Source organism: Pseudopodoces humilis, chromosome 24 (genome assembly GCF_049639895.1).
Source record: "Pseudopodoces humilis isolate 2021_Gansu_Grassland_sample_001 chromosome 24, ASM4963989v1, whole genome shotgun sequence".
Taxonomy (NCBI): domain Eukaryota; kingdom Metazoa; phylum Chordata; class Aves; order Passeriformes; family Paridae; genus Pseudopodoces; species Pseudopodoces humilis.
Genome location: NC_142223.1, coordinates 4,252,037 through 4,279,532, shown reverse-complemented (window position 1 = coordinate 4,279,532; position 27,496 = coordinate 4,252,037). Strand labels below are relative to the sequence as shown.

General features: G+C 54.1%; 1 protein-coding gene across 2 annotated transcripts in view; it reads right to left on the bottom strand.

Moving 5' to 3' along the window:
* Positions 1–234: 234 nt before the first annotated feature.
* The window catches only part of MEGF6 (multiple EGF like domains 6), a 74,824-nt gene continuing 47,562 nt past the window's right edge, over positions 235–27,496 (bottom strand). For both annotated transcript variants that reach the window (XM_088066457.1, XM_088066458.1), the window contains 32 exons: positions 22,564–22,689; positions 21,657–21,779; positions 20,928–21,050; positions 19,211–19,348; positions 18,516–18,638; positions 17,613–17,735; positions 16,839–17,006; positions 16,487–16,618; positions 16,267–16,395; positions 14,727–14,855; positions 14,484–14,618; positions 13,309–13,443; positions 10,852–10,977; positions 9,809–9,940; positions 9,264–9,392; positions 8,848–8,979; positions 8,392–8,520; positions 7,723–7,851; positions 7,137–7,265; positions 6,741–6,869; positions 6,429–6,557; positions 5,064–5,192; positions 4,688–4,816; positions 3,917–4,048; positions 3,493–3,621; positions 2,779–2,907; positions 2,523–2,651; positions 2,228–2,356; positions 1,727–1,855; positions 1,516–1,644; positions 964–1,095; positions 235–365 (listed from right to left, as the gene is read on the bottom strand). In XM_088066457.1, the coding sequence (XP_087922583.1) occupies positions 298–365; positions 964–1,095; positions 1,516–1,644; positions 1,727–1,855; positions 2,228–2,356; positions 2,523–2,651; positions 2,779–2,907; positions 3,493–3,621; positions 3,917–4,048; positions 4,688–4,816; positions 5,064–5,192; positions 6,429–6,557; positions 6,741–6,869; positions 7,137–7,265; positions 7,723–7,851; positions 8,392–8,520; positions 8,848–8,979; positions 9,264–9,392; positions 9,809–9,940; positions 10,852–10,977; positions 13,309–13,443; positions 14,484–14,618; positions 14,727–14,855; positions 16,267–16,395; positions 16,487–16,618; positions 16,839–17,006; positions 17,613–17,735; positions 18,516–18,638; positions 19,211–19,348; positions 20,928–21,050; positions 21,657–21,779; positions 22,564–22,689 (4,112 nt within the window). In that variant the 3' untranslated portion in view covers positions 235–297. The remainder of the gene's footprint in view (positions 366–963; positions 1,096–1,515; positions 1,645–1,726; positions 1,856–2,227; positions 2,357–2,522; positions 2,652–2,778; positions 2,908–3,492; positions 3,622–3,916; positions 4,049–4,687; positions 4,817–5,063; positions 5,193–6,428; positions 6,558–6,740; positions 6,870–7,136; positions 7,266–7,722; positions 7,852–8,391; positions 8,521–8,847; positions 8,980–9,263; positions 9,393–9,808; positions 9,941–10,851; positions 10,978–13,308; positions 13,444–14,483; positions 14,619–14,726; positions 14,856–16,266; positions 16,396–16,486; positions 16,619–16,838; positions 17,007–17,612; positions 17,736–18,515; positions 18,639–19,210; positions 19,349–20,927; positions 21,051–21,656; positions 21,780–22,563; positions 22,690–27,496) is intronic.

Below are 27,496 nucleotides of genomic sequence, written 5' to 3'. Positions count from 1 at the left end.
AGCTGTCAAAGTCCACTGTCCCCTGACCAGAACTGATCCCTTCTGAACTGGTCACCTGGTCTCTGGCCAAAGGCACGCACTGGTGTGGGCACACGTGTCCTCACGGCCAGCCCGCGCTGGCACAGTGAACTGGTTATACTGGGCACTTCAGCCTCACTCAGACCACCCCAAAAGCAGCAGCTGGGGCTGTTAGGAGACAAGAGCTGCTCATGTGGCTCATAAATGAGTTCATTACAGGTCATTGGCTTCTTCAGGTGGCTGCTTGGTTGAACCAAGGGAGTGCTCCCAGAGCAGGACCTACTTCTCTGCCGGCCAGAGCCCCCCCGGGGGTGGTGGTGGCCTGGTGGGAGGCAGGGATGGCGTGGCTGGAAGGGAAAGACAGGACAGGTCAGTCCTTGCTGTCTACAGCCCTGCTGCAGGGCTGTATCCTCCACATGGCTGCCCTGCCTGGGGGCACATCCTCCTCCCCACTCCCCTCCCCACTGGGAGCTGGGAACACTGGTCCCTGTCTGTCGGTTTGGGTCAGACCCTCCTGCCCAGCACCCACAGGGGTCACTCTGAGCCAACAGGTTCAGTGATGGTTTGGGCAGAGGTGAGGAGTTTGGGGCTTTCCACTGCGGTTGGTGCACGGGATCTTTGTTCCAGCATGCTCATTAGAGAGTGGGATGTGCCCTGGCTTTTCCAGGGGCACATTTGGGGTCAGGCTGCTAAACAGCTTTGTTTCCGAGACTTTAGAAACCTCCCTCATGGCTGCAGCAACAGCAAACAGATCAGACCAACCGAGGGGCTTGGGAAGAGGCAGGTGCTACGTAAGTGACCAGACTGAGCCGATTTACTGCTCCCAAACCCAACCCCGGGGCAGGACCCACAGCTTGAGCACAGGTACAGCCTCCCCTCGGGTTCTGTTGCCCCGGGATACCCCACCAGCAGCATTGGCTGCACCTGTCCCTTCCCTGCCCTCACCTTCCCGGCAGGTGGGTCCCGTGTGGCCGTTCAGGCAGAGGCACTGCCCGTTCCTGGCGTTGCAGTAGGAGCTGCCGGGGGCACACTGGCAGGGCAGGCGGCAGTCGGGGCCGAACTGCGTGGGCCGGCAGTCTGTGGAGGGCACAGAGCTGCTCAGGCTGCTGTTGCCTGTGGCAGCAGCCGAGCAGGAATGCTCAGAGTTTTCCCGGGATGCTGCAGGCAGAGCAGCTGGGTGCTGGGTGCAGGATAAGGTACAGAGAGTTTTGCTGTGGTGACACAGGACATCAGAGCATCCCCAGACCACCAGGACTTCCCTTCAGTCTTTGGTCCTCAGCTTTTTGACCGTGTCAATCTGAACACACGGGCTCTAGAGGCTGGGGGAGAATTTCCGATCAGATCTGACTAGGAGCAGGGTCCAGAGAGGCGAGTGCGGCTGCCCCTCTCTCTCTAGGAGGTGCCTCACACCAGAAGAAAGCCCCTTCCAGCTTCCTGGGATCAAAACCCCCGTCACACAGCCTTCTTCCTCCCCTGCCCAGCTGGGGCTCAGCTCACCTACAGCACACGTGGGGCCGGTTTTGCCCGGAGGGCACAGGCAGCGCCCCGTGGTCGGGTCGCAGGGGACATCGCTGGGGCAGTCACAGAGCCGCTGGCACCCCTCGCCGTACGTCCCTTCCTTGCAGCCTGTGTGAGACACGGAATACAGCCCTGCCCTGCGTGCCCATCCCTCGGGATCCCCGGGAAGGGCGAGGAGGACGGGCGGTACCTGTGTGACAGCGCTCGCCCCGCAGCCCAGGGGGACAGCGGCAGCGCCCGGTGGCGGGGTCACAGCCAGCCCCGTGCTCGCAGTCACAGCGCTCCCGACAGCCCTCTCCATGGAAACCCGGGGGACAGCCTGGCACGGGAAAAGCTCATTAGAGCACGGGTGGGTGGAACTGTGCAGCAGAGCCTCGGCCAGCCCAGCAGGGAGAAGCAGAGAGCCTTTCTGCCCGGCGGATGCCCAGGCGCTCCAAGGGCCGGTCGCAGAGCCCCGCGTTCAGCTGCCCGGCATTTGCTCGGTCCCCAACACCTCCGGGCAGCGGGGACGTGTGTGCCATGGGAGGGAACCGCTGCGGGGACCAGAAATCGCCTCTCTGCCGCTGCTGCCTGGGAAGGGCTCGCTGGGAAACCCTCGGGAAAGGGAGAGCCCCGCGGTCCTGCTCTCCGGACGAGCTTTAGAGACGCCCCCATGCCCCCAGGCGAGGCTGTCCCCGCCGCCAGCACTCACTGTGTTCGCACAGGGGCCCGTAGTGGCCGGCGGGACAGCGGCAGGTCCCCGTGGCCGGGTGGCAGGTGGCGTTGTGCAGGCAGGAGCAGCGCAGCTGGCAGGCGGCACCGAACCTTCCCGGAGGGCATTCTGCGGGAGAGAGGGAGCTGCAGAGCTGCTCAGCAGCCCCACACCGGCGCTTCAGAGGGCTGCGCCCGGCCAGGGCTGGCACGAGTGGGATGCAGCAGCTGGAGCCGGGATGTGAGCTCCACAGTCACCGGCTCGGTGCGGGACAGCCCATGCGGACCGGAGTTACCTAATTCGCAGGATTTCCCCGTCCACCCCGGTGCACACGAGCAGGAGCCATCGGCCGGGTCACAGAGGCCCCCGTTGCGGCAGGAGCAGGGCTGCTGGCAGCCCAGCCCGTAGCGGTGCTTCTCACAACCTGCGGGGCCAGAGGCATTGGCGGTGGGCACAGCGACCGCGAGCTGAGAGCAAGGAAATCAGCTCCAGCACCTTTCCCAACGCGCTGCCCCACAGTCCTGATGCACGGCCCCACGGCCCACACTTGCCTTGCTCACAGGTGGGGCCAGCTCTGCCGGGAGGGCACACACAGTCTCCGGTGACAGGGTGACAGGGAGCACCGGCCCCACAGGGGCACAGCCCTGCACAGTCCTGGCCGTAGCGGCCAGCGGGGCATCCTGGAGGGAGGAAAACCTCGGTCAGGCCGGAGCAGGGCTGGGGAGGTGGGAGGTGGGAGAGGGAAAGTTTTGCACAGCACTGGAGCTGAGCGATGGGAGGCAGAAAGAGCCTCCAGCCCTGCCCTGCTGTGCCACAGAATCACAGGATGGTTTGGGTTGGAAGAAACCTTAAAGGTTATCCGTTTCCAATCCCTCTGCCGTGGGCAGGGACACCTCCAGCTAAGCCAGGTTGCTCCAAGCCCTGCCCAGCCGTGGCTGTACAGCAACACAGCGAGGGCACGGTGACAGGAGAAATCTCTTTATCGTAAAATAAACAGAGCAGAAAAACGTTTCTGTGGCTAAGGCAGACAGCAAACACGGTCATCTGCAGGCTCATTCCCTGGGACACAGCAGGAGGGCACTGCTGCCAGGCCAGGTGGACAAAGGACACAAGGAGCTCTCCTCAGGAGTCAGTCCTTGGTCTGCTGCTCATCGCCCACAGGGTCAGCAGCCTTTCTGTGGGCAGGGTCTGCATCTCCCACCCCTCACATGCCCCTGAGGAGGCTCCCCTGCTTTCCCAGCCCCTGTGGCTGAAGCGGTGCTCACCAATGCCGCAGTCAGCGCCGATGAAGCCCGGCGGGCAGTGGCACATCCCCGTGGCAGTGTCACAGCGGCCCCCGTTCTTGCACTGGCACGGCCTCTCGCAGTCACGGCCGTACCACCCCGGGGAGCACTCTGAGGGGACAACAAACAAAGCCTCAGTGTCTAAAAATATGAGAACAAGGTCCAGACATCCTGGGAAAACCCACCAGGTGGATTTGCATGGATGTTTCACCAGGGAGGAGGCAGAGAGCTCTGGTAGGAGCAGTCTGTGCCAGGCTGGCACCATCGGTGGGGTTCTGATCCATTCTGTCACACAGAGCAGCCCCACAGCACCCAGAATTCAACACACACACATCCCTCATGGCACCAGGGTTCCAAGAGGGGACAGCCTGCAAAGGCGACACAGTGGCACCAGAGCAGGACTCACCCAGCTGGCAGGCGGGGCCGTGGAAGCCAGGGGGGCAGACACAGGCCCCGGTGACAGGGTGACACTCCTGGGTGGCTCCGGAACACTGGCAGATCTGAGCACAGCCCTCCCCGAAGGTCCCTGGCAGGCAGGCTGTGAGGAGACAGGGCACCAAGGTGGCTCAGGAGCCATCCCACCCCTCTCTGCAAGGCTTTTTTTTTTTTAATATTTTATTTTAAGCCAGGATTTGGAGAGCCATTTATGGCAGTAAAATTCTCCGCCACCCAAAAAAGCAAAGAGACTCTCATGCAAAACGTTCCTTCACTCCAGGAAATAATTGGATTGAAAGGAAAGGCAAGTACATAAAGGCATTAAATGCTTTTCCTGTGCCAGCCCTACCTGCCCTCACATTTCTGCAAGCTCCTCACACACACGTGGCAAACCCAGCACTGTCCTCTGCATAAGGAATGTGCTCACACACCTCTGTCTCTTCCAGACTTGCTCATACCCACAGGAGCTCATTTTAATAGTGATTTATTGCTAATCCTCTGGATAAATACCCAGCTCTGATTTCCCACTTGGCTCCCTCTGCCCTGCTAACATTCCGCAGGCATGCACCCAGCTGCCAGAGTGGGAGTTGGTCCTTGGCACAGTTCTGCTCTTGGGCTGTTTTTCCTTGTTTATATTTTTTTTTCCCCCCCTTCTATTTTCTGTAGGAATTGCTTGACCAATGACGTTCCCAGAGACTGTCAGCAGAGCTGTATCTTTCATGGATCATTCCCATCTCCATACGTTTTTCACATCCAGAGCCAGTCAGTCCTGGCGGGCAGCCGCACTGGCCGGTGACATGGTGGCAGGGCACTCCCAGGGGACAGGCACAGCGACTGGCACAGTTCTTCCCAAAGAAACCTGGCAGGCAGGCTGTGGGAAAACAAACAGCGGCATGTGAGACTCCTGCCTGGATTTTAAGTTGTTGCTAGTGCCTGGAAGGCATCAGAACCCAAGGGGCTCCTGCCCCAGTGATGAGCCAGCCCAGCAGCATCTTGTGTCACAGCCTCAAAATCCTTTGCCACAACTTGTAATTCTCATTAAAAATTAAGTTTTCCTCTTCCCAGACTCTGGAACATTCAATGTTTCCCTGAGTTTCCCTTACCCAGGGGTTCCTCACCTTTCTCACAGCGTTGGCCCCTCCAGCCATGGGGGCAGTCACAAGCACCAGTGACATGGTGGCACGAGACGTTGTCCCCACAGTCACAGAGCTCCTCACAGAGTGCCCCAAACAGCCCCTCCGGACAAGCTTCAGGGATGAAAACACAGCAGAAAGGACAAGTTGCACAAAAGAAGTGACTTTTTGGGGCTTTTTCAAATTTTTTTGTCTCTTGTGCACACAGGCAACTTGAAATACAGCCATGGGGAGCTGACAGGACCCTAGCTTGGTCCTTTTTTAAAGAAACAACATAATGTCTACCTTCTGGGTGGGTTTCTTCATTAATTTATACTGAAAGAAATTATAGAAGTGCTTAAGACTGCCTGGTGCTGGGTGCTGCTGAGGCTGTGGGGGGTTCTGGGAGCATGGGACAATGCTGGGAGGGGACACCGTCCCTCAGGATGTGTGAGGTGATTTGTGTGGCCAAGCTTCAGCTACCAGCAGAGCTGTTTACAGCCTCCTGGAGGGAAAAACATTCCCAGCAGGAAATCTGAGAGTGGCTGGTGGCAGCTGAGGCTCTGATGGCACCTCCCTTGTGCCAGAAGTCAGCTGGCAAGTGCTGGACTTAACACCCTGATTGAAAGAGGTGCCAAGCTGAGGTGTCATGAACCCAGAAGGGAAGAAGTTTGTGGATCTCTGCTTGGTGTGCTGAGAGGTGATGAGATCCCTGTCACTGCTCTGAAGGCCAAGAGCCATTTCAAACCCTTCCCTCCAGGGAAGGAGATTGCCAGGGTGTGGGACACATCTAAGGATACAGCAGACGTGGAGTCACCAAGGGACAGCTACCATGGGGCTTGGGACAGCTCTGAGGGTCAGTGTGATACAAGGAGACAGAGAAGGAAGACTGGAAAAGGGATGATCCACTGTTACCCTTAAAATAATCATGGCAGAGGAAGGTCCTCCCTTGGCATTTTGGTTTCACCATGCAGGGCTGCTGCCCTGCCTTCATCCCTGCTTGGAGCCTGTGGTTTTGCACTGATGCCTGGGGGTCTGTGTCTTTGGGAATCCCACCTCCCTCCCACCAGCATGCCACAGGCTGCTCTGGATGTGCACCAGCACAGCCCTCAGACGACAGGAACCAGGTGGGGCTGGAACTGGATGATCTTTAAGGTCCCTTCCCACCCAAACTCCTCTGTGATTCAATGGAAGGAGAAAGTGAAGCAGTGGGCAGAACTGGGGCACAGCCAAAACCACGGCACTTCCAGCTCCCTGCTTGCTGAAATCTGAATTTAATGTCTTTCCTTAAGCCCTCAGACCCTCCCTGTGCAGCAGCTGCTGCTGCCAGAGCCATCGATGCCCAGAGCCGCCCCCACATGCAGCACTTACGTCTCTCGCACTTGTCGCCGGTCCAGCCGGGCTGGCAGAGGCAGTGCCCGGTCCGGCGCTCACACAGCCCCCCGTGCTGGCACTCACAGCGCTGCTGGCAGTCCAGGCCATGCTGCCCCTGGGCACAGGCTGGCAGGGGCACAGGGTGAGTTGCTGTCCTGGCACCCACCCTCCCAGCTCCCACCGCCCCACACAAGCACAGGAAGGACCTTGAACCCCAACCCCTTCCACGCCACCTCCAACCTCCACTAGAAAATCATTGCAAACCAGGATCTGTTTGCCCCTGAGCCGTTTCCCTGGCTGCTTCCTCACCCAGCTCGCAGGCCAGCCCTGTCCAGCCTGCAGGGCAAGCACAGGCCCCCATGGCCGGGTCACAAGTGCCGCCGTTCTGGCAGAGGCAGCGCTGCTGGCAGTTCTTCCCGTAAAAACCCTCCGGGCAGGCTGAGGGAGAAACAGGACAAACATCCCAGTCAGGACACAGCTCTGGAGGCTTGTGACATGCTGCCAGAGCCACGGGTGGATGGTCTGATACAGAGCAACACTGATTTTGATGCAAGAGGAGCTAATGACACCCCTAAGGCTGCTCAGCTGCCCACAGAACAACTTTTGGTATTTCACCAAATGGCAGCAGCAGCACTCCACCCACCACGAGGAATGGCATTCCTTCCCGTGCTGGCAGGGGAAGCAGGCTGGGCTGGGAAGTGTTACCTTGCTGGCACGAGGGTCCCGTCCATCCCTCTGAGCAGAGGCAGCGGCCGCTGACGTGGCTGCAGGTGGCATTGTTGAAGCAGTGGCAGGTCTGGCTGCAGTTCTGGCCGTACCTGTTCTCCTGGCATGCTGCAGGGGAGCAGAGCAGGCAGCAATGGTGGGCAGTGGGTGGGAATTACAGCAGTCAGGCTCCTACCAAGCCTCCCAAGGGCTGGGAGAGGATCTGTCAGTGGGGGTTGGCTGCTGTGTGAGGGGTTTTGTGGTGTTACAGGGAAATAATGTGTCCTACAGGCCTGACATCCAAACACAGACACTGCTACCGTCAGTGTTACATCCTTTATCTATCTGGAAGCAGTTTTGCTGGATGCCCAAGCTCTCATTGCATCCAACCACAACCTGCTCAGGCAGAGCCCCCCAGTCTGAACCCAAATTAAATTCCACACAGAGAAAATGGTGAATGGGGAACTGACAACTCAGACCTCCGGTTCTTATGACCGGGCAGCAGAGACAGCCCTGGCTCTAGAGTGCCCATGGAGGGCAGGGTGGGCACCTCCCACAGACGCCTACCCTGGGCACCAACACCTACCCTGGGCACAGCGAGGGCCAGTCCAGCCCGGGGGACACTGGCACTGTCCTGTCACAGGGTCACAGTGAGCACCATTCAGGCAGTCACAGGCTTGTTGGCACTCCAGTCCATAAAATCCATCAGGGCAGGCTGTGGAAAACAAAGGAGAAATCCACACAAAATGCAGAGCTGGGGACCTCCCAGTGGGAAAAGGTGCCTGCCCCTTGGTGTCCTTTGTGGCCGGTGTGAGGTGGCACCAGTGTGACAGCAACTGCTAAAGGCAGCAGATATTGGATGTGAGCCCAGTATGGACATTCCAGGTGCAGGAGAGGGAAGTGGTGGATCAGAGAGTGACAGCTTGAGGTTCCTGACCACAGAGAGGCTGCTGGGGGAGCTGGATCCCTGCATCCAGGGACCCCTCCAAGAGGCTTCTCCAAGACCCTGTGTGCAACATGTGCACACTTGGGTGACCACGGCAGCTGTGCAACCACTGGGTCACCCATTATTTACATTTTCATAGTCTTTTTTTTTCCCCTAGACCTTTTCCCTCCAGAGGCAGCAGTTTGCAGACTTGTTGTTCCCCCCCATGACCATCCTGAGGAATTCTCTTTGCAGTAATGGGATAACAAAGTCAGACAGGAACACAGACCCTCTGGGATGGAGCCCTGGTCCCCAGGGTCAGGTACTCACCGTGCTCACAGAAGGTTCCTCGCCAGCCTGGGCTGCAGGTACAGGCCCCGCTGACGTGATCACAGGTGGCTCCATTGTCACACTGACACTGGTGCCGACAGCTCAGCCCAAACCACCCTTCTGGGCACTCTGAAAGAGATGAGACTGAGGAGTCTGTCCTTTCCTGGGTCCCAGAGAAGCTATCCTAAGGCAGGGGCTTGGATTCTGAATGGAATAAAAATGTCTGGCAGCTGTTTTTTTTATAACAACCGGTGGGTTCTAACCTGCCCCTAACAGGTGTGAACCCACATCACCCAGCCACCCTGGGCACAGCATCAGCATCACAGCCAGGGCAGGGGACTGGGCTGGAGCAATGCCTTTCCCTGGAACACCTGAGGCCCTGGCTGGGTGTGAAGGCAGGGCAGGGCAGGGCAGGGCAGGGCAGGGCAGAGCAGGGCAGGGCAGGGCAGCACTCACTCTGCTCGCAGCGGGGGCCCGTGTACCCGGCCTCGCACAGGCACTGCCCGGTCTCAGCGCTGCAGCTGCCGTCGCTGTTGCTGCAGTTGCAGGTGTGGGCACAGTCGGGGCCCCAGTGCCCCAGGTCACAGGCTGGAAAAACACAGCAGGTGTTGTACACATCACTGGTGTGTACCTGAGAGCATGGCGTGGGCACAGCGCTGCCTTTTCCACTGGGCACAACATGCCTTGGGCGCAGGGACAAACACGGCTGCACAGAGGCCAGTGGCACTGCCAGCACCGCACAGACAGAGTGAAGGAACCAAAGGGATTTCTGAGAGATTTCCCTGGCAGAGGCACAGCACGAAGATGAGAATGGAGCGACGGCAGCATAGCTTGGCACAGGTCAGAGTGGCCCAGGAGCACAGGAGCCGTACCTCGCTGGCAGTGGTGCCCCGTCCAGCCGGGCGGGCAGCTGCACGTCCCCGTCACCGGATGGCAATGCCCCTCGTTCCCACAGCTGCAGCTCAGCTGGCAGGCAGGGCCGAACCAGCCGGGTGGACACACTGCCAAGGGAAACAGGGAGGGAATGCAGGTGGCTGTTGGAACCCTGGCCCTCAGAGAAGCCGCTGGGTACCGTGGTGCATCGGCAGAGCCGCGAGCACTGACACAGCTCTGACACCCTGAGTGCAGGTGCTGAATGGGACGAGGGGCTCAGCATTTTGCCTCCCTTTCTCCTGCTGCAGAAGTTTCCCCAGTGGAGATGGGGCTAGTGGGACTTTGTAGTGCCCAGCCTGCACCCCAATGAGTGAGGAAACAGAGATGTGCACAGTGCTCAGCCTGCCCTGCTGCACGTGGCAGTGTCTGGTCAGTCACTGGATGCTCCACTTGCTGCAGCAGATGCTACAGCTGAGCTGAAATAGCCCCATTCCAGCTGGAGATGGACATCCCAGCTGAGGGACCCACCCCAGCCTGCACTCACCATCCTGGCAGCGCTGGCCGGTGTAGCCGGGCTGGCACAGACAGGCTCCAGTGGCAGGGTCACAGCTGGCATTGTTGGCACAGTCAGGGCAGATCTCCTGGCAGCCCAGTCCCCAGAGACCCTCAGGGCAAGCTGGAGAGTGAGCAGACAGAGAACACACGGCACCGGGATCAGAGCCGAGGTGGCAGAGGGAAATGTCTGACCTTTGGGGTTCCCTCTGGCCCTCCCTGCTGTGCTCATGCAAGACGTGGACTTTTGTTCACAGCACGTGGCTGCCAGAGAGCACAGCACGGCTGTGCCTGTTCCACAGGCAGCGTGCAAGCCCTCTCTAAGTGCTATTCTGAGCTCACTCCAGGATTTTCATGCCAATTTTGGATTTGCATCCACTGGCGGGGAGCTCCAAGGGCTCCTCAGTGGGAAATGCTGCTGCTGGCACAGGGACTCTGTAGCTGCCGTCACACCATGGACAACACATCAGTCACTGCTCCAGAACCCCCTGGGAGTTGTAGAGGAGGAGCAAAAGGCTAAAACTGCTAAAACCAGGGAAAAAATCCTTCTCCAACTGGTCCTAAGCTGCTCCAGGGCATGGAAAAAAGGCAGCTTGAAATGTATGGTAAGCCCTGTGCGCACATAGTTTCATTGCTCAGCTAAACTCTTACGAGCAGGACATCTCTATATGACTAATACCTTCCAGCTGCTGCAATACTGCAGAATCATGCAAAAACTTTCAATTTTAGACTCTCTAGTTTTCCAGCAGTTAAAGAGTAATCTGGTGAAGGCAATTAAAAACATGCATCAATAAAGGAAGGTTCCTCTCCTACATTGAGGACAGTGACAACCAAAAACATCTTCATCTTTTTCATCGTGTTGTTTAAGACTCACCAACAAAAGCTGTGATTTTTTCTAATTTCCCACTAAGATGATTCTAACTGCACTCAAGGTTTATAAAATGAATTTTAGTAAAAGAAAAGTAATAGGTCTACACCTAAATCCCTCCCTCTACAGCAAAATCCCTGAGTGCTTGCTCTGCTGCCTGTGCTCACCTTGGGCACAGCCATGCCCTGTCCGGCCGGGTGGGCAGTGGCACTGCCCTGTGCTCCTGTCACAGGATGCTTCTCCACAGGCACAGGGATGCCGACAGCTTGGCCCAAATGTCCCCTCAGGGCACTCTGTGGAAGAACAGCCAGGTCAGAACTTCCCCCCACAAGTTGCCCAAGAGCATTTTCCCAAGCTGGCCCCGCAGGCTAAAGGAGCCTCTGGGTGTGTGGGGAATAGCCCAGCTGTGAGAGGTTCCCACCTGTGCTCATGCTTTAATGGGCTTGGTGGTGTTTGCTCAAAGGTTGGACTTGGTGATCTTGAAGGTCTTTTCCAACACTAATGATTCTGTGAGCCTGGGTGTGACCACTCTGAGCCACACTGGCCACCCCCAGCATTGCCTTACTGTGTCTGCCTGACACTTCTCTCTTGTTGTGTGTCCTTTCAAGTATTTCTTCATGCAGAAGTGACCACTCACATCCCCAAAAGCTGAGGCCAAACTGGTCTCCAGTCTTTGGACAAGGACTCTGCCCAAGCCACCCTGCTGTCTCTGGGCTGGGGTGCAGAACACCGGGGTCACAGCCCCACACCAAACCAACCCTTGGCTTTTCCAAGATGCTGTGAGGGGTTTTACCTCCCTGCCTGAATGCCTCTGGGATCTGAGCACAGGATTTTAAGAAGCAGACAGGTTTGCAGTAGGACACAGATGGAAAGCAGGAAAAAGGCAATCCTCCTCCACAGAAGGGATAAATGCTTTTCCTTCCCTCTGCTCTGGATGCCAGCATGGTTCTGCTGATCCCAGCTCAGCTTGATCTTTGTATCCACTGCCACAATTTAGCAACCAGCTGGTGACATGCAAAGTGAGGGCCTCAGACCAAAGATCCTTAAATCCTCTCTGAGTCCCCCCACAAGAGCTCCATGCTCACCAAAGCCAAGGTTCTGTAAAGCTTCAGCAGAGGCGAACACACCGGCACTGACAAACCGCGGAGGAAACGCAGCGCCTCGATTTCCAGTGACACAGTGGAGTTTTTGTTATTCCTCCTCTTTGCTAATTGATGGCAGATGTTTGTCTTCACCCTTTAATAATTTCCAGATCCAAACAACAGCCAAGAGCCTACTATTTCTATACAAATATTTGTGTTATTTCCTGTGACTCCCCCCTACAGCATTCAGCTCCTTTCTTACCCTTTTTAAAAATAACCCGAGCAGGAGCACCCAGCCTGACAAGGCTCCAGGGGCTCCAGGGGCAACAGCATCCCAGCACGGGGGCTCAGGGCTGGCAGACCCTGCCAGGGAGCACAGCCCTGCAGGAGCTGCTCCCATCTCTCCTGCCAGCACTATGGCAGTGCTTGCATTGGGATTTTTGCTGCTTTCTGCAGCTCTTGTTCAGACCAAGCCCTGTCAGAGATGGGGCTCTGCACCATGACCCTGTGCTGGCAGATCAATGAGGCTGATGATTTCAACTTCTGGGCTGGGGTGAGGCAGTTCTTGGCTAAACATCTGTTAGTGCAGAAACTCCCTGGATGCTCCAGTCCAAATCCAGATGCTGGCCACTTCCAACTTCTCCATGTAGTGTCTTCAGCTGCTGCAATCTGTCTTCAAGTGTCCAACCTTTTGCATTTTCTGCAGGACCCAACCAGCTGAAGTGGGTTCAGGAGGCCCCAGCCTCACAAGAGCAGGAGTGGGTTGCTCTGTGGTTGGCAGAACTTAATCTTTTCCAAGCACTGTGTTCATATTTTGTAATCATCACCTCGTGCCAATGACTCACTGTCTTTAGGTTCTCTCAAAGCACCTTTGTCTGCCCGAAGTGAAATTCTCTGGCACACAAACCACCCCAGGATCTTGAAATCTGCACCCTCAGAGCCTGAGTATTAGACACAGTTAGACATACACAGAGCTGGGCAGTTCAATCACCATCCCATCAACTGGCCCTTCATGGCAAGAGCACAAAACTGCTCTAGGAGGTTCATACAGAGGCAGAAGTTTGAATCCTAATGTAAATTAAATGTAAAATACTCATTTTCACTTGCAGATGAAACAGAGTTTCAGTAAGGAATGGAGAACAGAGTAGAAAATATGATACTGTTGTGCTATGCAGGGATTGCCTGGAAGGGAAAAGACGTCAAGACCAGGGAAAGATAATTAGATCCCAATCACCTCCATCTACCAACAGAGATGTCCAGTGGAAGGGTGAAGTGAGACCTTGTTCTTCTTTTCTGAATCAGGCTTGTTTTATACAAGGAATTCTCTCTCCCACTTTAAAGAGGCAGCAGCGTCTCAGAGACCTGTGGATGGCAGCTCCTGTGTCCCCTGAGGTCTCTACTGGCCACCCATCAGATCATCTGCAGTGGGCTGGGACTCTCAGGGGATCCTGGAAGTGCTTTTGTGTCATTTTGTGAAGCAAAATTGTGAGGACTGGTGAGTTTCCAGCACACACAGAGCTGCCCTGTATGGCACTGCCTTACCTTGGTCACAGTGCTCGCCGTGGTAGCCAGGGGGACACTCTTTGTGGCACTCCCCAGTGACAGGGTCACAGGGCACTCCTGGAAGGCAGCTACACCTCTTCTTGCAGCCATCCCCGTAATACCCAGGGTCACAGCCTGTGAGCAACCATAATTAGAGAGAAAGAAGCTCTGAAATTACTCGCACGGTGTGCTCCTGAGTGAGAAAGAGGTGAGACAGTCTGGGAGGCTGGAAAGCAAGCAGAGCTTTCCCTTGAGAAAATTAATGGGGAAAAGAGGTCATGGGAGGAGAAAGCTCTGAGGGTGCTTCATGGGAACAGAATGACACCAGATGACACCAAGCTGGGTGCGAATATGGAGCTGCTGAAGGGTGGGGGGGCTCTGCAGAGGGACATGGACAGGCTGGATAGATGGGACAAATCCAGGGATATGAGGTTTAACAAGACCAAGTGCTGGGTCCTGCACTTTGGCCACAACAGCCCCTGCAGTGCTACAGGCTGGGGACAGAGTGGCTGGACAGTGGCCAGGCAGAAAGGGAGCTGGGGCACTGATGGACAGCAGGCTGGGCATGAGCCAGCAGTGTCCATGTGGCCAAGACAGCCAATGACTCCTGGCCTGGATCAGGAACAGTGTGGCCAGCAGGAGCAGGGCAGGGATTCTTCCCCTGTGCTCAGCACTGGTGAGGCCACACCTCGAGTGCTGTGTCCAGTCCTGGGCCCCCAATTTAGGAAGAACATGGAGGGGCTGGAGTGTGTCCAGAGAATGGCAGCAAGGCTGGTGAGGGGTCTGGAGCACAAGTCCTGTGAGGAGCGGCTGAGGGAGCTGGGGGTGTTTATCCTGGAGAAGAGGAGGCTCAGAGGAGACCCCATCACTCCCCACAGCTCCCTGACAGGAGGGGCAGCCAGGGGGGATCGGGCTCTGCTCCCAGGGAGCAGCAACAGAAGGAGAGGACACAGGCTGTAGCTGTGCCAGGGAAGCTCAGGCTGGACATAAGGAATAAGTTCTTCACAAAGAGCGGTCAGGTGTTGGAATGAGCTGCCCAGGGAGGTGGTGGAGTCACGGTCCCTGGAGGTGTTTAAGGAAAGCCTGGATGTGGCACTCAGTGCCATGGTCAGGGTGATGAGGTGGTGTTGGGCTTGATGACCTGCAAGGTCTGTGTGAGTGTGTGCCTCACTCACTGTGCTCGCAGCGCTGGCCGCGGTAGCCGGGTTTGCAGCGGCAGGAGCCGTCCCTGGCGTCGCAGTCCCGCGAGTTGTGCTGCACGCACTGGCACTCCTCCGAGCAGCCGGCCCCAAACGCCCACTTGGGGCACGCTGCAGGGACAGGGAAGAGCTGGTCAGTGACCCAGGGTGAGGGGCAGAAACCTCCTTCACAGAGAGGCTGGAACCCACGGGTAACCGCGAGGATGGGGACAAGCATACCCAAGTGGCAGAAGCGGCCGTACAAGCCGGGATCGCACAGACAGGCTCCGTAAATCCGATGGCAATGACCTCGGTTGGCACAGTTGCACTTTTTCCTGCAGTGCTTCCCAAAAAACCCCTTGGGGCACCCTAGGAACAGAGAGAGGTTTCCTGAGAACATGAGCCGGTTTCAGCAGATCATTTAAATTGAGAGAAACACACGGGAACCAGAGCTGTGTGAGGCCAGGGATGCACCGAGGGAAGTGATGCAGCCATGGGGAGAGCAATCAGATTCCCTGCACCAGCTCCAAATCAGCTGTGCAGTGTCACAGGGGATGTCACTTGCTGCCACTCATCGTGGTGCTCCAGGGCACCCAGCAGCTCTGCCCTCACTGTGACCAGCAACTCTGCTGGTTGGGACAGAAATAACCCACCCACAGGGCTTCGAGAGGTCAAGGCCGTCCTCTGTGAGGAAGAAACCCATGAGGCTGCTCCTGTTGAAAAGCCACAGGGATATTTGCACTATTAAGTGAATAAAATTATTGTTTTTTCTCTGTTATGCTAAAGATCTCAATATTGGAAGCACATGGCAGACAGGCTGTGTCAGCAGAGTGCTCAGGTCAGCAGCTGCCCAGCAGCACGTGCCTTGTCCCAACAAACAGAGGAGAAGAGGAAATGCCATCCTGGGACAACAGAGCAATTCTGTATGGCTTATTTTAGTTTTACCTTCCTGTTTTCTCTCTGTCCCACTCAATCACCTACTTCCTACAGAAAGAAAAGGTTGAGGTATCTCTTGTGTTCATTTGCATTCTGCTTCACTCTTCTCCAGTAATAGTTCCCATATGCTCCCAACATGTGACTGAAGTCCTTTTGTCTGAATCTGATTGTCTGAATCTTTCTGGTTTTTAAATTATGTCCCCCAAATTTTAACCCTTTGGGAGAGAAATGAGCATCACCACCACTCCTTTGGGTACTTTGGGTAACTACTGCAGTCACAGCTTTCCAATGCTTTGGGTGGAAAATGCCTCCACAGTTTCCATGGAAATTAACCATGGAAATTGTGGGTTTGACAGTCTTTCCTGTGTCTGCCACTGAATGCCCCATGAAATAGAGATCTCTGCCCCCAGTCATGGATGAGCAGGGACTGCAAAGGTCTTTGAGTGCAAAGACAAGACAGAACACCTGGAGCACTGTTTCATGGGGGAAGAGTGCCATTTACCACTTCTTTTGCGTTTTTAAAATGACATTTTTCCACAAAAGACCCAGTGGCTGATGGAATCAGATGGAGCAGGAATGTGTTTGAGCTGCTCTCCCTGCGATGGTTCAACAAGAGAGCTGAAAGAGGCTAATGAGCAAAAAGGACCAGTGTAGGGAACCCCATAGCAAACACTTCCAGGCTTCAGAGAAGCACATCTGGGACATCTGAGAGCGGCATCAGCGATGGCCAGAACACCCATTTATCCAGTGATGGCAAATCTCTGCTAAGACATTGACACCAGGAAGGAGGAGGACAGGGATGGCCCCCAGCACCACAGGGAGGGTGAGGGGACACCGGACTCACCATCCTGGCAGAGCTCTCCAGCCACGCCGGGCGGGCAGCGGCAGGTGCCGGTGGCAGGGTCACAGGTGCCACCGTTCTGGCACCGGCAGCTCTGGCTGCAGTTGCTGCCAAAGGTGCCAGCTGGGCAAGCTGGGGAGGGAGAGGGAGATGAGGTTCAGGCTCACAGCCTCACAGGGCTGCATCTGCATGCCCCAGAGCAGAGGCCAGAGCTGCCACTCACTCTGGTTGCAGAGCACACCGGTCCAGCCGGGCGGGCAGTGGCAGCCGCTGCCCTCGGCGCCACAGGTGGCTCCGTTCTCGCAGTCGTCACAGGTCAGGCTGCAGTCGGGGCCAAACGTGTGCTCCAGGCAGACTGCAACGAGAGGCACCACAGGTGAGAACCTCCCCGAGGCTGCTGCAGCATCCTGGGGAGTTTGGGCAGAGAAAGCCCCGTGTGGAGGCTGTGGCAGAGATAAGCACAGAAAAGGCACTCAACAGGCCCGGTGTGTTCACCAAACAAACCCAGCCTGCACCGTTATTCCTGAAGAGCTCCAAGAAAAGTATGGCACTGACTGCTGCTGCAAAATGCCCACCAAATTTCTCTGACAGCGTGTGCTCCCCTCTTGCTTCCATCTCTTCCTCTTCTTCCTCGTAGTCATCACTGAAGAGCTGGGTGAATTCATCTCGCAGGATGGCGACGTGAGGGATGGGGCGGATGACGGGGCGCCGCCCATCCAGGGCCTCCACCGTGTCCTCTGTGGCTGGGGGAGCAGGGACAGAGGTGACAGCGTCACAGTGGGGAAGGAGACAAGGTCTCTGGGGGGTGAACAGTGGGACAGGAGCTCTGCAACAGCAAAGGGAAACCAGAACTCTCTGCAGGTCTCAGGTTTGCAGCACTGATCTCGCCCTGTTTTGACACCTCTAAAACTTTCCCAGGTTGTTTGTTCAGGGATTTTTTTGCCTAGAGTGGGCCCAGGTCAGATAGGTGACCTCAAGATCTCTGTAGTGCTACAAATAAACAATCTATTATTTCTTATAAGGAAAAGCTGTAGAGGCTGGTGACTGTGGAAGGGGCTCTGGCTCTGTGTTTAACGTGGAGCCATCACTGCAGGCAGTGTAGCTATTGGAGGTGTAGCTGTGCCAAAACTCCCTACACTTCTTTGGACAGTGCTGTGAACGAGGCTGAAACAGGACTGGTCCTGTCTGGGAAAGCTTTCCAGGGCTGGGGTGGGGCACTGCCACTGCTCAGGTGCTGGGAAGGATTTGAAAGAGGTGAGGTGCAGGGCTAAGGAGCTGCTCCTGGCTCGGACAGGAGGCAGAGGAGGGACGCACTGCCCGGGCTGAGGCAGCTCAGATGAGGCACTTACCGATGCAGCTCCTTCTGTCTTCATCCAGCTTGTGCCCAATGTCACAGCCACACTGGAACGACCCTGGCTGGTTCTGGCATGTGTGTTCACACCCACCGTTGTTTGCAGAGCACTCATCCACATCTACAAAGGATGGGACGCTCCAGTGGGACAGGAGCAGTGACAGGGACCCAGCCATGCCTGGCCATGCAGCAGTAATAGGCTGGTGGCATCCTCTCTGCTAAATATGTAAAGCCATCGACTCTAAAAAATGGAGTTAAACCACCTCAGGGACTAGGGATGCCTGGGTTTCAACAAAAAATGTGCTGGGCTTCAGTTCCCATCCATTATTAATTGTGTAGGAACAGGTGTGTGTGTTTGGCTCCTTCCCCTGGGAAATGCTGAGAACTTTGGAAGTGAGAACAATTATTAGGGGTTTTTTTTCCCCACATTCTTTCTGTTGAGAAGGTGGCTCATCAGAAAGCTGGCAGGAAAACTGGTAGGAGCTAGGAGAAACTGGAGGAAATGCCTGGCTGTTGGCAACCAGGTAGGACAATTTCTTTTTCTTCTAATTAAAAGCTTCATTAGTCACCATCTTGGCTGTGTATTATACAGACACTGTTATTTATCCTTATCCCTTGGGTGAAAGTGATGGGCAGTGCTGCCCTCTGGGGTTGAACATCAAATAGTTTTTGTGAATTAATGGGGTCAGGCCTGGGCCAGCTCACTCTGAGTTAGCCCAATCTGACCTCGATATGTTCAAAAATCCCACTGCCCCTCTCCAGTTGGGCTGGGCTTAGAGTAGGGATTAGAACTGAGCTGCCCAACCCTGAACAAACCGAGGAGAGTGACAACAGGCAAATTAGATGTGGAGGGACCTATTCCCTGTGTGTGCCTGGAGCCCAGTGAGCTGTTGGCACTCACCATCACAGCCACAGCCGTCAGTGCTGAGCCTGTACCCAGCATGGCAGGAGCACTCGTAGCCCCCAGGGTAATTGTAACAGTCCTGCTGACAACAGTGAGAACCGGTGTCACACTCACTGATATCTAAATGAGAAACAAAGCATGTTAATACACTGCAGAGTGGTGACAGGAACTGTTAAACTGCTCCCTGACTAGTTCTGGTGAGCTTTTACTGATCTGCTGCCAAATGCTGAGCCAGGATTCTCGAGTTCCTCTTGAAATCAGGGAATTTTGTGTTAACAAATCATGCTCCCCATCGAGGGAGGAATCCTGAGTCCTTGAGGGAAGATCATTGTGATTCCCAGTTGGGGACTGTGGTTACAGGTTTTGTGTCCTTACAAGCAGGGTGATTCCAGCTGACTGACTCCTGCTTAGGGCAGTTTCATCCAGGAAAAATCAATTAGTTTGGAAGACATAATTGCTGTCCAAGTCATAAGTGCTGTCCAAGTATATCTTGAGAGAAGTTTGGGGATATCTTTGAGTAGAGCAATATTTCATCTGCTCTCACTTTCCATCAGTTTCTATCCTCTTTAGCCTGTTTGAAGTGCACATACACAGTAGCCAAGAGGGATCCTGACCTAAGATCCCAAGAGGGATCCTCACCATTACCTAGGATGTGCTTGGAAATCCAGGTCTGGCTTTTCCCTGTTCCTTACCAGTGCATGACTTCTGGTCCTCTTCCAGCCGAAAGCCAAAGTTACAGGTGCAGACTGGGCCAGAGCTGGTGTGATGGCACATGTGGGAACAGCCCCCATTGTTGACTTCACAGCTGTTCACAATCTCCATCTCTATCCCTGGAAAAGGCAGCTTGCTTAGGATCCCGTGGGACACATCTGCATACACCGCTGGCCCCTGCCTGCCCCCGGTGCTGTGCCCCCACCAGCTCCTGGCACTGCATCCCTGCTGAAGAGGGGATCTGCAGTGGGAAAGGATGGAAATAGCTCAGCACAGAGGCCACTGCTGGGCTGGGAAGTGGGGTATAAAAAGAAACCTCTGGATCTCACGCAGCCTCTTAGGGACGGGGTCGTGGAGCAGGCTCTGGACAATCTCTGGGATGAACAGGCTGCGGATAAAACTGCTCCCACTCCTGCCAAGCAGCAGCATGTGCTGCCAACCAAAAGTTGGCTCAGCCTCAGAGCAGAGCTGTTCTGGTGCCAGGGAGAAATGGGAGCAGCAGAACACAGCTAAGTAGGGAAACATCCAGATGCCTACAGCGAGAATCATTAGCTCCTGACATGTCAAAAGTGGTCGGCACAAACATCAATTGCAGCCATAGATCATCTGAGCTTGGCAAGGTTTCTGTAAACTTGTCTAGTTAATTAAGCTTTCTTAAACTAAAAGGAACTTGTTTCATGGAGCTTTGACTCAATCCTGAACCTCAGGAAAACAATTTCTGCCTTCAAGAACACCGAGTTTTTTGTGCATTCAGACCCACGGAGGATGAAAGAAAGGGAGCTTGATGCTTCCCAATGGATCTGTGCTTGTCAAAAACAAAAGCTGTGCCACAGTGAAAGACTTTTTCCGGATTTCACAACATGATTGTCATCCCTCTCTTCCCTTTTCTTATTAAAGCAGCACAAACAGGGTTATGCTTAAAAGAAACATGCTAGGAAGGGCAGGGAGAAACACCTTTCATGTGGAAAGGCTGCTTTGCTGACCCCAGGGCAACATCAGTGGTTATGGTGTGAGATTGTCTGTGTCTCTAAGAAGAAAGCTGTGTACATACTTAGGCTCTTAAATCTCATGTCATCATCCTGGTGCCCCATAATTGCTCTGTCTGATGCCTTTCAAGACCCATTTATGGCCTGTAAAGCCTTGTCCTCATACCCTTGCCAAGCTCCAGCAGCTGCAAGGGAACCCTCACAGCCCCCAGTAACACCAGCTGCCAGCACTGGGAATGCCACGGTGGCTGTCATCTGTGAGGGGCTGGTGGCTCTGGCTCAGCCTGGCCCTGCTGGGGTGCACCAGCTGCACGAAGCCGTGAGGACAGTCTGGCTCACTCTTGCATCACAGAATTTATTTCTTTCCTTGATGTGATCCCTCCACTGGCTCAATTCCTCCAGTGACACATCTGCAGCTGACTGAGCTAGTCCAGCAGAGTCCCCAAGAGCAGAACTTGGCTTATTTGAAGCCAAATGGCTCCAAATCAATTGTCTTAACCAGCTAAAGTGGCTTTGTGGTAACTTTAAAGACTAGACCAAGATTTTTATCTTGGTGGGGGAGTAAACCGCCTCAAAACTGCTTGTGAAATCCTTCAGCAGAAATTGCCACAGCTTGGAGCTGGCAATTCCCAGAGGGCAGTGGCAAACATGTGCCTGCAGCAGCCCAGCTGTGCCCTGTCCTGCTGGGCAGGGCTGAGCCCACGGTACTCACGGTAGCATCGCTTGCCATCCGCCCCCAGCTCGTAGCCCGGGTTACAGGTGCACTTGAAGGAGCCCCGGGTGTTGAGGCACTGGTGTGCACACATGGCCAGCCCCGTCAGGCACTCATTCATGTCTGGGAGAGGGAGAAACCATAGGATAAGTAGGCTGAACCTTAAACATCCTTGCAAAGGGACTATTGTTATGATATTTGAGTTCTGCACTGGTTTCTTGCATGCTAAACCCTTCATTGGGGTCCAGACCAAAAAAGACACCGAGTTAAGAATTTGGAATTGCTGTAAAGCTTCTCAGGAGATTGGATCACACGACAGTGGGACATTCACAGAATCACAGAATCAGTTAGGCTGGAAAAGACCTTTGAGATCATCAAGACCAATCTGTGAGCTAAAACTACCTTATCATCAGACCATGGCAGTCAGTTCCACATCCAGTTTATTCTTAAATAAAGAATAAAAGATGGTGACTCCACCACCTATCCTTGGACACCCCATTCCAATGCCTGATCACCCTTTCAGGGAAGAATTTCCCCCCAGTGGCCAGCCTACCCCTCCCCTGGAGCAGCTGTCTGTTGTTGCAGAATCTCGAGCAGGGCTCTCGCACAGACAGCACCCGAGACATCCAAGGGAAGGCGTGTGCTCCCCTCCGTTCTGCTCACACTGAGCACTCCCTCATCCACGAGACACAGCGATTTCCCTCCAGGGGAGCTCTGCAGGGCACTCACCTTCGCAGGCCTTGCCATCAGGGGCCAGCTGGTAGCCGGGGTGGCAGTCGCAGCGGGCACGGCCGCGGTGGCTGTGGCAGCGGTGCATGCAGCCCCCGTTCCTGTCAGCACACGGGTTCCTCACTGCAGCCAGAGCAGAGAGCCAGCTCATCCCACATGGATCCTGCCTCCTGTGCCATTGTGGGAGAGCGGGACAGAGCAGCAGGAAAGCCTGTGGTCTGTGAAAACCACTTCTGCACCAGGCAGAGAGTCCCTGCTCCACCCATTCAGGATGATTTACAAGGTGTGAGATCCTGCAAAAGGCTGGCATTAAGCTGGATAAAACCCTTCCAGCAGAGGCTTGGCACGGGCACGTCCCTCTGCAGAGATTACAGAGCAAGTGCTGGCAATCTGCTCCACGTGCTCCTACCCAGAGGTTTGCCAGTCTCTGACCTGCCCCAGGACCTGGACAGATGCTCCAAACCCCACTGACTGCTGCATTTGTAACATCCCAGTGGTTCCTTTTTCCACAGCAACTTCACAGGTCAGGACTTCCCTCCTTCCTGCCTTTTGAATGCCAGCTGCTATGAATGAGAAAAACCTTGTGTTCTGTCCCCTTCAGCTCCTCTCCCTCCTGAGCCAGGAATAGGTCAACCAGAGAGGGAGAGGATCCCACCCTGCTGCCACACTCTGCTGTCCCTCCACTCCCACAGCAGCCTGTGCCTCCATTCAATTTCATTTTTGTTGGCTACCCTCCTCCAGCTCTTCCCATCCCTTGGAACAAGCTGCAGGATATGTCCATGGCAACAAAACACAGGGAGTTTTTACTGGAAATCCCCAGGTCTGATCTGCTGGACATCTGAGCGTCCCCATCCCGCAGCTCCCAGCTGGAAGCTCCCCAGCCCCCCGGGCGCGCCCCAGGACTCACGGACGCAGCGCCTGCCGTCCTCGTGCAGCTGGTGGTTGTGCCGGCACTGGCAGCGGTGCTGGGCCAGGGTCACCTGCACACAGTCGTGCTCACAGCCACCGTTGTTCAGGGCACACGAGTTCAGAGCTGCGGGGAAAAGGGACACAAGGTTTGGCACAAAAGGATGGCACCTGCATGAGCAAAGGGCACCCCTTGCACAGGACCAGGGCAGACTGCACACGCTTAAAACTCGTGAGAATTTAAGCCTGGAGCACATTCAGTGACAAGTTCATGGCTGACTTGATGAGCAAGGAGGGTGTGAAGTGGGACATGGTGCTGCAAAAGCCTATGGGCAGTGCAGGAGAGGCCACCCACCATGTGCCCGGTGGGCACCCTGCTCTTTCAAGATCAGTTCAACAGTGTTGGGTAGGAACTTAAAATGGTTCTTTCCCACCATAAAAGGCCCCAGCACCCTCCCTGAAGGTGATTCCAGGACACAGGGAGCTGGGTCAGGTCCTGTCCAGCACTACATGGGAGGGAAGCAGGTTTCCTGCCCAGGCATCCGCCCTCTCTGAAGGGTGCCGTGTCAGCAGCCAGGCTTCTGTGCCATTGCTGAAATTCCCATCCTTTTGTTCCAGGACAGTCTCTGCAGGTGCAGTGGCACAGCTGGTTCAAGCCATTGCTGCTCAGAGAGTTGTGCTCAGGCACATTCAGGTTTTCCTGTTACAAAAATTGAGTTTGTGGCTCCATGATGTGCAAAAGTCACCAATCACACAGGGCGAGGCCCAGCAGGCGCTGCCAGTTCTGCAAACACTCTGGGAAAAATGTTTTGAGATGCATCCTGTGTGTCCATACCTGGGCCAGGTGTAACAACCCCCAGCTCAGGGCTCTGACCAGCAGATTTCTGTGTGGAACCTGGGGCACGCAGGGTCCCTGATGCTGTGACCAGCAGCGTCCCCCAGACAGAGCACACGGACATACAGCAGCAGGAGCTCTGATTTCACCCTAAGTGCAGGCAGGACTGGGAACTGAGCTTCCAAACTGGAGTTCCTGGCCATGCCACAGCATTTCTGTGTGGCCTTGCGCAAGGAGCCCGGCAGATTCCAAAGATTCGGGAAACAGAAGGTTTTGCCTGGGCTACGGCACAAAACAGACCCCGTGACCCAACGTGTGGGCTCCTCACAAGCCTGCTATCATTAATCAGCCTGGGAACAGCTTCCTCCTGTTCCTGTAATCTGGGATGTCTCTGCAAGATCAGCAGAGGAGCGGGATGTTTAACTGGGATGTGAGCACCTTGCGAGCAGCCAGGGCAATGTGTCAGAAGCTTTGTTTTTACTGCAGCTCTCCAGGACCATCGGCCTTGGATCCAGGAGGAATTTGAGCTGGGAATCAATATAAGGAAGGACTTTCTGGAGCTGGATCCATGGACTCTGGTAAAGAAGCCATTGTGGGATAACGGCTTGCCTCCAAAGCCATCCAAGTCCCCCTCTTGGAGGGGGATGTCTCCCGAGTTAACCCACCCAACTCTTTATGCACTGAGCTTCTCCAAAGAGAAGTGTCTCTTACAAGAATTGGGAAATTGGCCTTTAAACCCTGTTCTGTCTCTTAGAAGCCACCAAAGTGTCACAAGCCTCTGGGCTGGTGGAACATGGATCAAGCTGGCCCCAGTCCAGGATGGAAACCCAGCCCTGGCTCCCATAAGCGGAGCAGAACGATGAGCTGTGGTCTCACATGTTTCTGACCTATTTTTCAAACTCCAGAATAAACTAATGTGCTGGCTCAGAGGAATCTTATAGGAAAACTAAAAATATCTCTAATGAAAACCATCTTTCCCCAGGCTGATCCCTCAGGTGATCGCAGTGCCCTCCACAACCTCCAGAGCTTTGGAAGCAGGAGAGCCTGGAAAGCAGCTGCCAGCAGAAGTCTCTACTTATAACACACCTCTGAATCCCAAGGCAAGTTGGGTCCTTGCTTTTGTACATTAGAGAAAACAAATATTTGGCTCAGGACAAAAATAAAGGCAAAAAAATATATGTTTTCATTTTTTTCTGCACACCATTCCCCTGCAAAAAAAAATCTGCTTTAACTCAGAGCTATGGATCACCCTCCTTCCAAATGTTAAAAAAGCTCAACTTCTCATTTTTTCCTCTAACTGGCTAAATAACATTCAGGGGAATAAAAGAAGCTTGACAGGGTCAAAATTTTGCCATACAAAACATAAGGCTGGAGCAAGAACTTGGGGTTTATGTTAGTTGTGCTGGCATTGTGTCCTTTAATCCATTTACAAGGAAACAACAGAAATTCTCAGCGTTCCTGAAAAGCTCTGGGTCAAAGTTACACTACTCAAACTCTAGCAGAGATGGGTGGTCATTTAAAAATATTCCAATATATTTAAGTCTTTAATAACATATATTCAAAAATAGCCATAAATAATGTGCTTGTTTGAGAGCTTTTTTTTTTAAATAAAAAAGAAAAGAAGTCAAACAATGCTGATGCCTGCCAAAACATTCCTTCATCCAGGAAAAGCACTGGGCCAACATGGAACAAGCCAATGAATCTTAGGTCTAAAACAACCTCCCAGGATGCAGTTATTCGGATGAATTTGAAATCTAAATAACAGCCTGCTTACAAACTTCTCTAAGACAAATGAAACAAATTGGAAGTCTGGGTTCTTCCACACGAGATTTCAGGAGAGAGAGCCTGTGTGAGGCTGGGTCTCCTTAGCTGTCTCCTCGCAGAGTCACAGCCAGCAGACCTTGCTGCTGGCCTTGTTTTAATTATTGCTCAGGATTTTTATTCTGTTTACAGAACCACTCTAAAAATATTTCCATTCCCAGATGCTCTGCCGAGCTTAACATTTCTGTGACAAGGCTGCCAAGCTCAGTGTCATCCTGTACATCACACAGATTTTTGTAATTACAGCTCAGACAGATTTTCCACAGATGATATTTCAGTGTCTGTGAGAGGGAGGTTCCTTCCAGCCCCGCTGTCTGAGGGGAGTGCAGTGCTGCTGGAAGATGCTGCTCCCAGATTGTGACCCTCTCAGGCCTGGGAAATGGATAAAGAGGGATGGAAAGGAGATTTTTGTTGCTGACTGCACCCAGGAAGTGGATCTGTGCAGCAGCAGCCTAACACAGGAGGTGATTTAATACCTGATCTCTGCACCCTCCAGCTGCCCTTCTGACTTTTCCTCTCTATTCTCGCTTCTCCTCTTTCCTCTTTCTCACCTTTCCTTCAGATTCAAGTGGTTTGCCACCAGAAGCAGGAGAGTGACTGTGAGCAGCTGTAACCAGAACTGAGCTGGATGTTCCTTCTGCAGCATCACACAAACCCCATCGATTCTAAGAAAAGGCTGAAAAATGTGTGACTGGGCAGAGAAAAAGTCAAATTCCCTAAAACGTGTGAGCTGTCTGCAAAACGAAAAGCCTCAGCAAGCACACGTGATCGCTGACTCCCTGCACACACAGTTCAAGCCCACACAAACCTCCTGGCATGGTCCTTCTGTTCATTATATCATCCCTATCGTTGAGATTTCTTCATTTGAAGTTCTCCTAATATAAATAGGGATCCATCATGTAATCCCAAACTGATTTATCCTAACCTCAGACAACTTCCAGAAACATGTTGTGTGTTAATCCAGACCATCCCTCTGCTCCGCAGGCCAACAAAAGCAATTGGCTCCCATTAAACCCCTTGGCCTGGCCTGCATCCCTCTGCTGAAACAGTGGAGAAGGACCTGGAGATGTCAGCTTCCTGCCTCCTGCCCATGTGGTTCTGATAAAGAAAGAGGTAATTTCAGGACGCCCAAGGCCTCTCTTTGTTCTGTTTCACTCACAATGGAAGCGGCTGCTCCTTTTCTCTCTCTCTCAGCAGCAATTTGAACAATGGCACAACAAAAGGATCCTGCACAACAGAGCTGCAGAGCACAGCAGAGTTGGGCACAGGAAGGGGATTTTAAGCCATTTTTGTGCTGTCCTGAGTCACAGCCCCAGGTACCAGCTAACCCTGGAGAGCTGCCTTGGCCACGCCAGCGCATTTTGGGAGAATTCTGGAGCTCCAGCTCAGCACTGCCAATCCATCATCAGAGCCTTTGTGGGTTTTGTGGGCACCAGAAAGCATTTAAAGAATTAGGTCCATGATTTGACAGCCCTTAACTAGAAACTTGACTGCAAAGGCCTCTTGCTGTCTCCAGAACACACTCGCTGGGGCTGTCAGGAGCTTCCTACAGCCCAAATTTGTGCTTGTCCCAGTGTGGAGCTACAAGCTTCCCTGAGCAGGAGATGGATGGGATGGGTGGGATGGGTGGGATGGGATGGTCACTTTCTCCAGTTCCCTTCATTCCTAGACTATTCCCTATATGTAGTGGCAACATTTTGTGTTTTAACAGCACAGAATCTCTACAGAAAATGAGAGGACATCCCAGCTTGAAGAGAAAAGCAGCTCTGAGCAGTTACCCCAAATCCCTCAGAATGGACCACAGGGCAGTCTGGTGTCTGTGGGTACAACAGGACAGCCACAAACACCAGCAAAGGAGTCACCTCTGAGCCTGAGCTCTGTTCTGAGCTCTTGGAAAGAAGAGATATTCCACCCCTCCTCATATCCAGTTTAATGGGTTAGTACAGAGCTCTGTGAAGGTGTGACATACACATGTGGACAGGCACAAAAGCGTAAAGAGAAAAAGCCACCAGTCCTGAAATGAGAAAGCCCCATTTTAGATCCCACTCTGTTGATATTTTAGAAACATTATTAGATAATTGAGCAGTGAGAGGTTTTTATTTGCCTTGCCTGGTCTGCTCTGATTTCCTGGGTGCTCTGGATCCCAACGGTACCAGCACCACAAAGTCACTGCAGATCAGACCAGATCCTTCAGGCTCTGCTCCCCACAGGTTCAGAAACTGCCCCACTCATTCCTATGGATCAGATTTCATGAACAGAGACCCCTCACTTTTGGCAG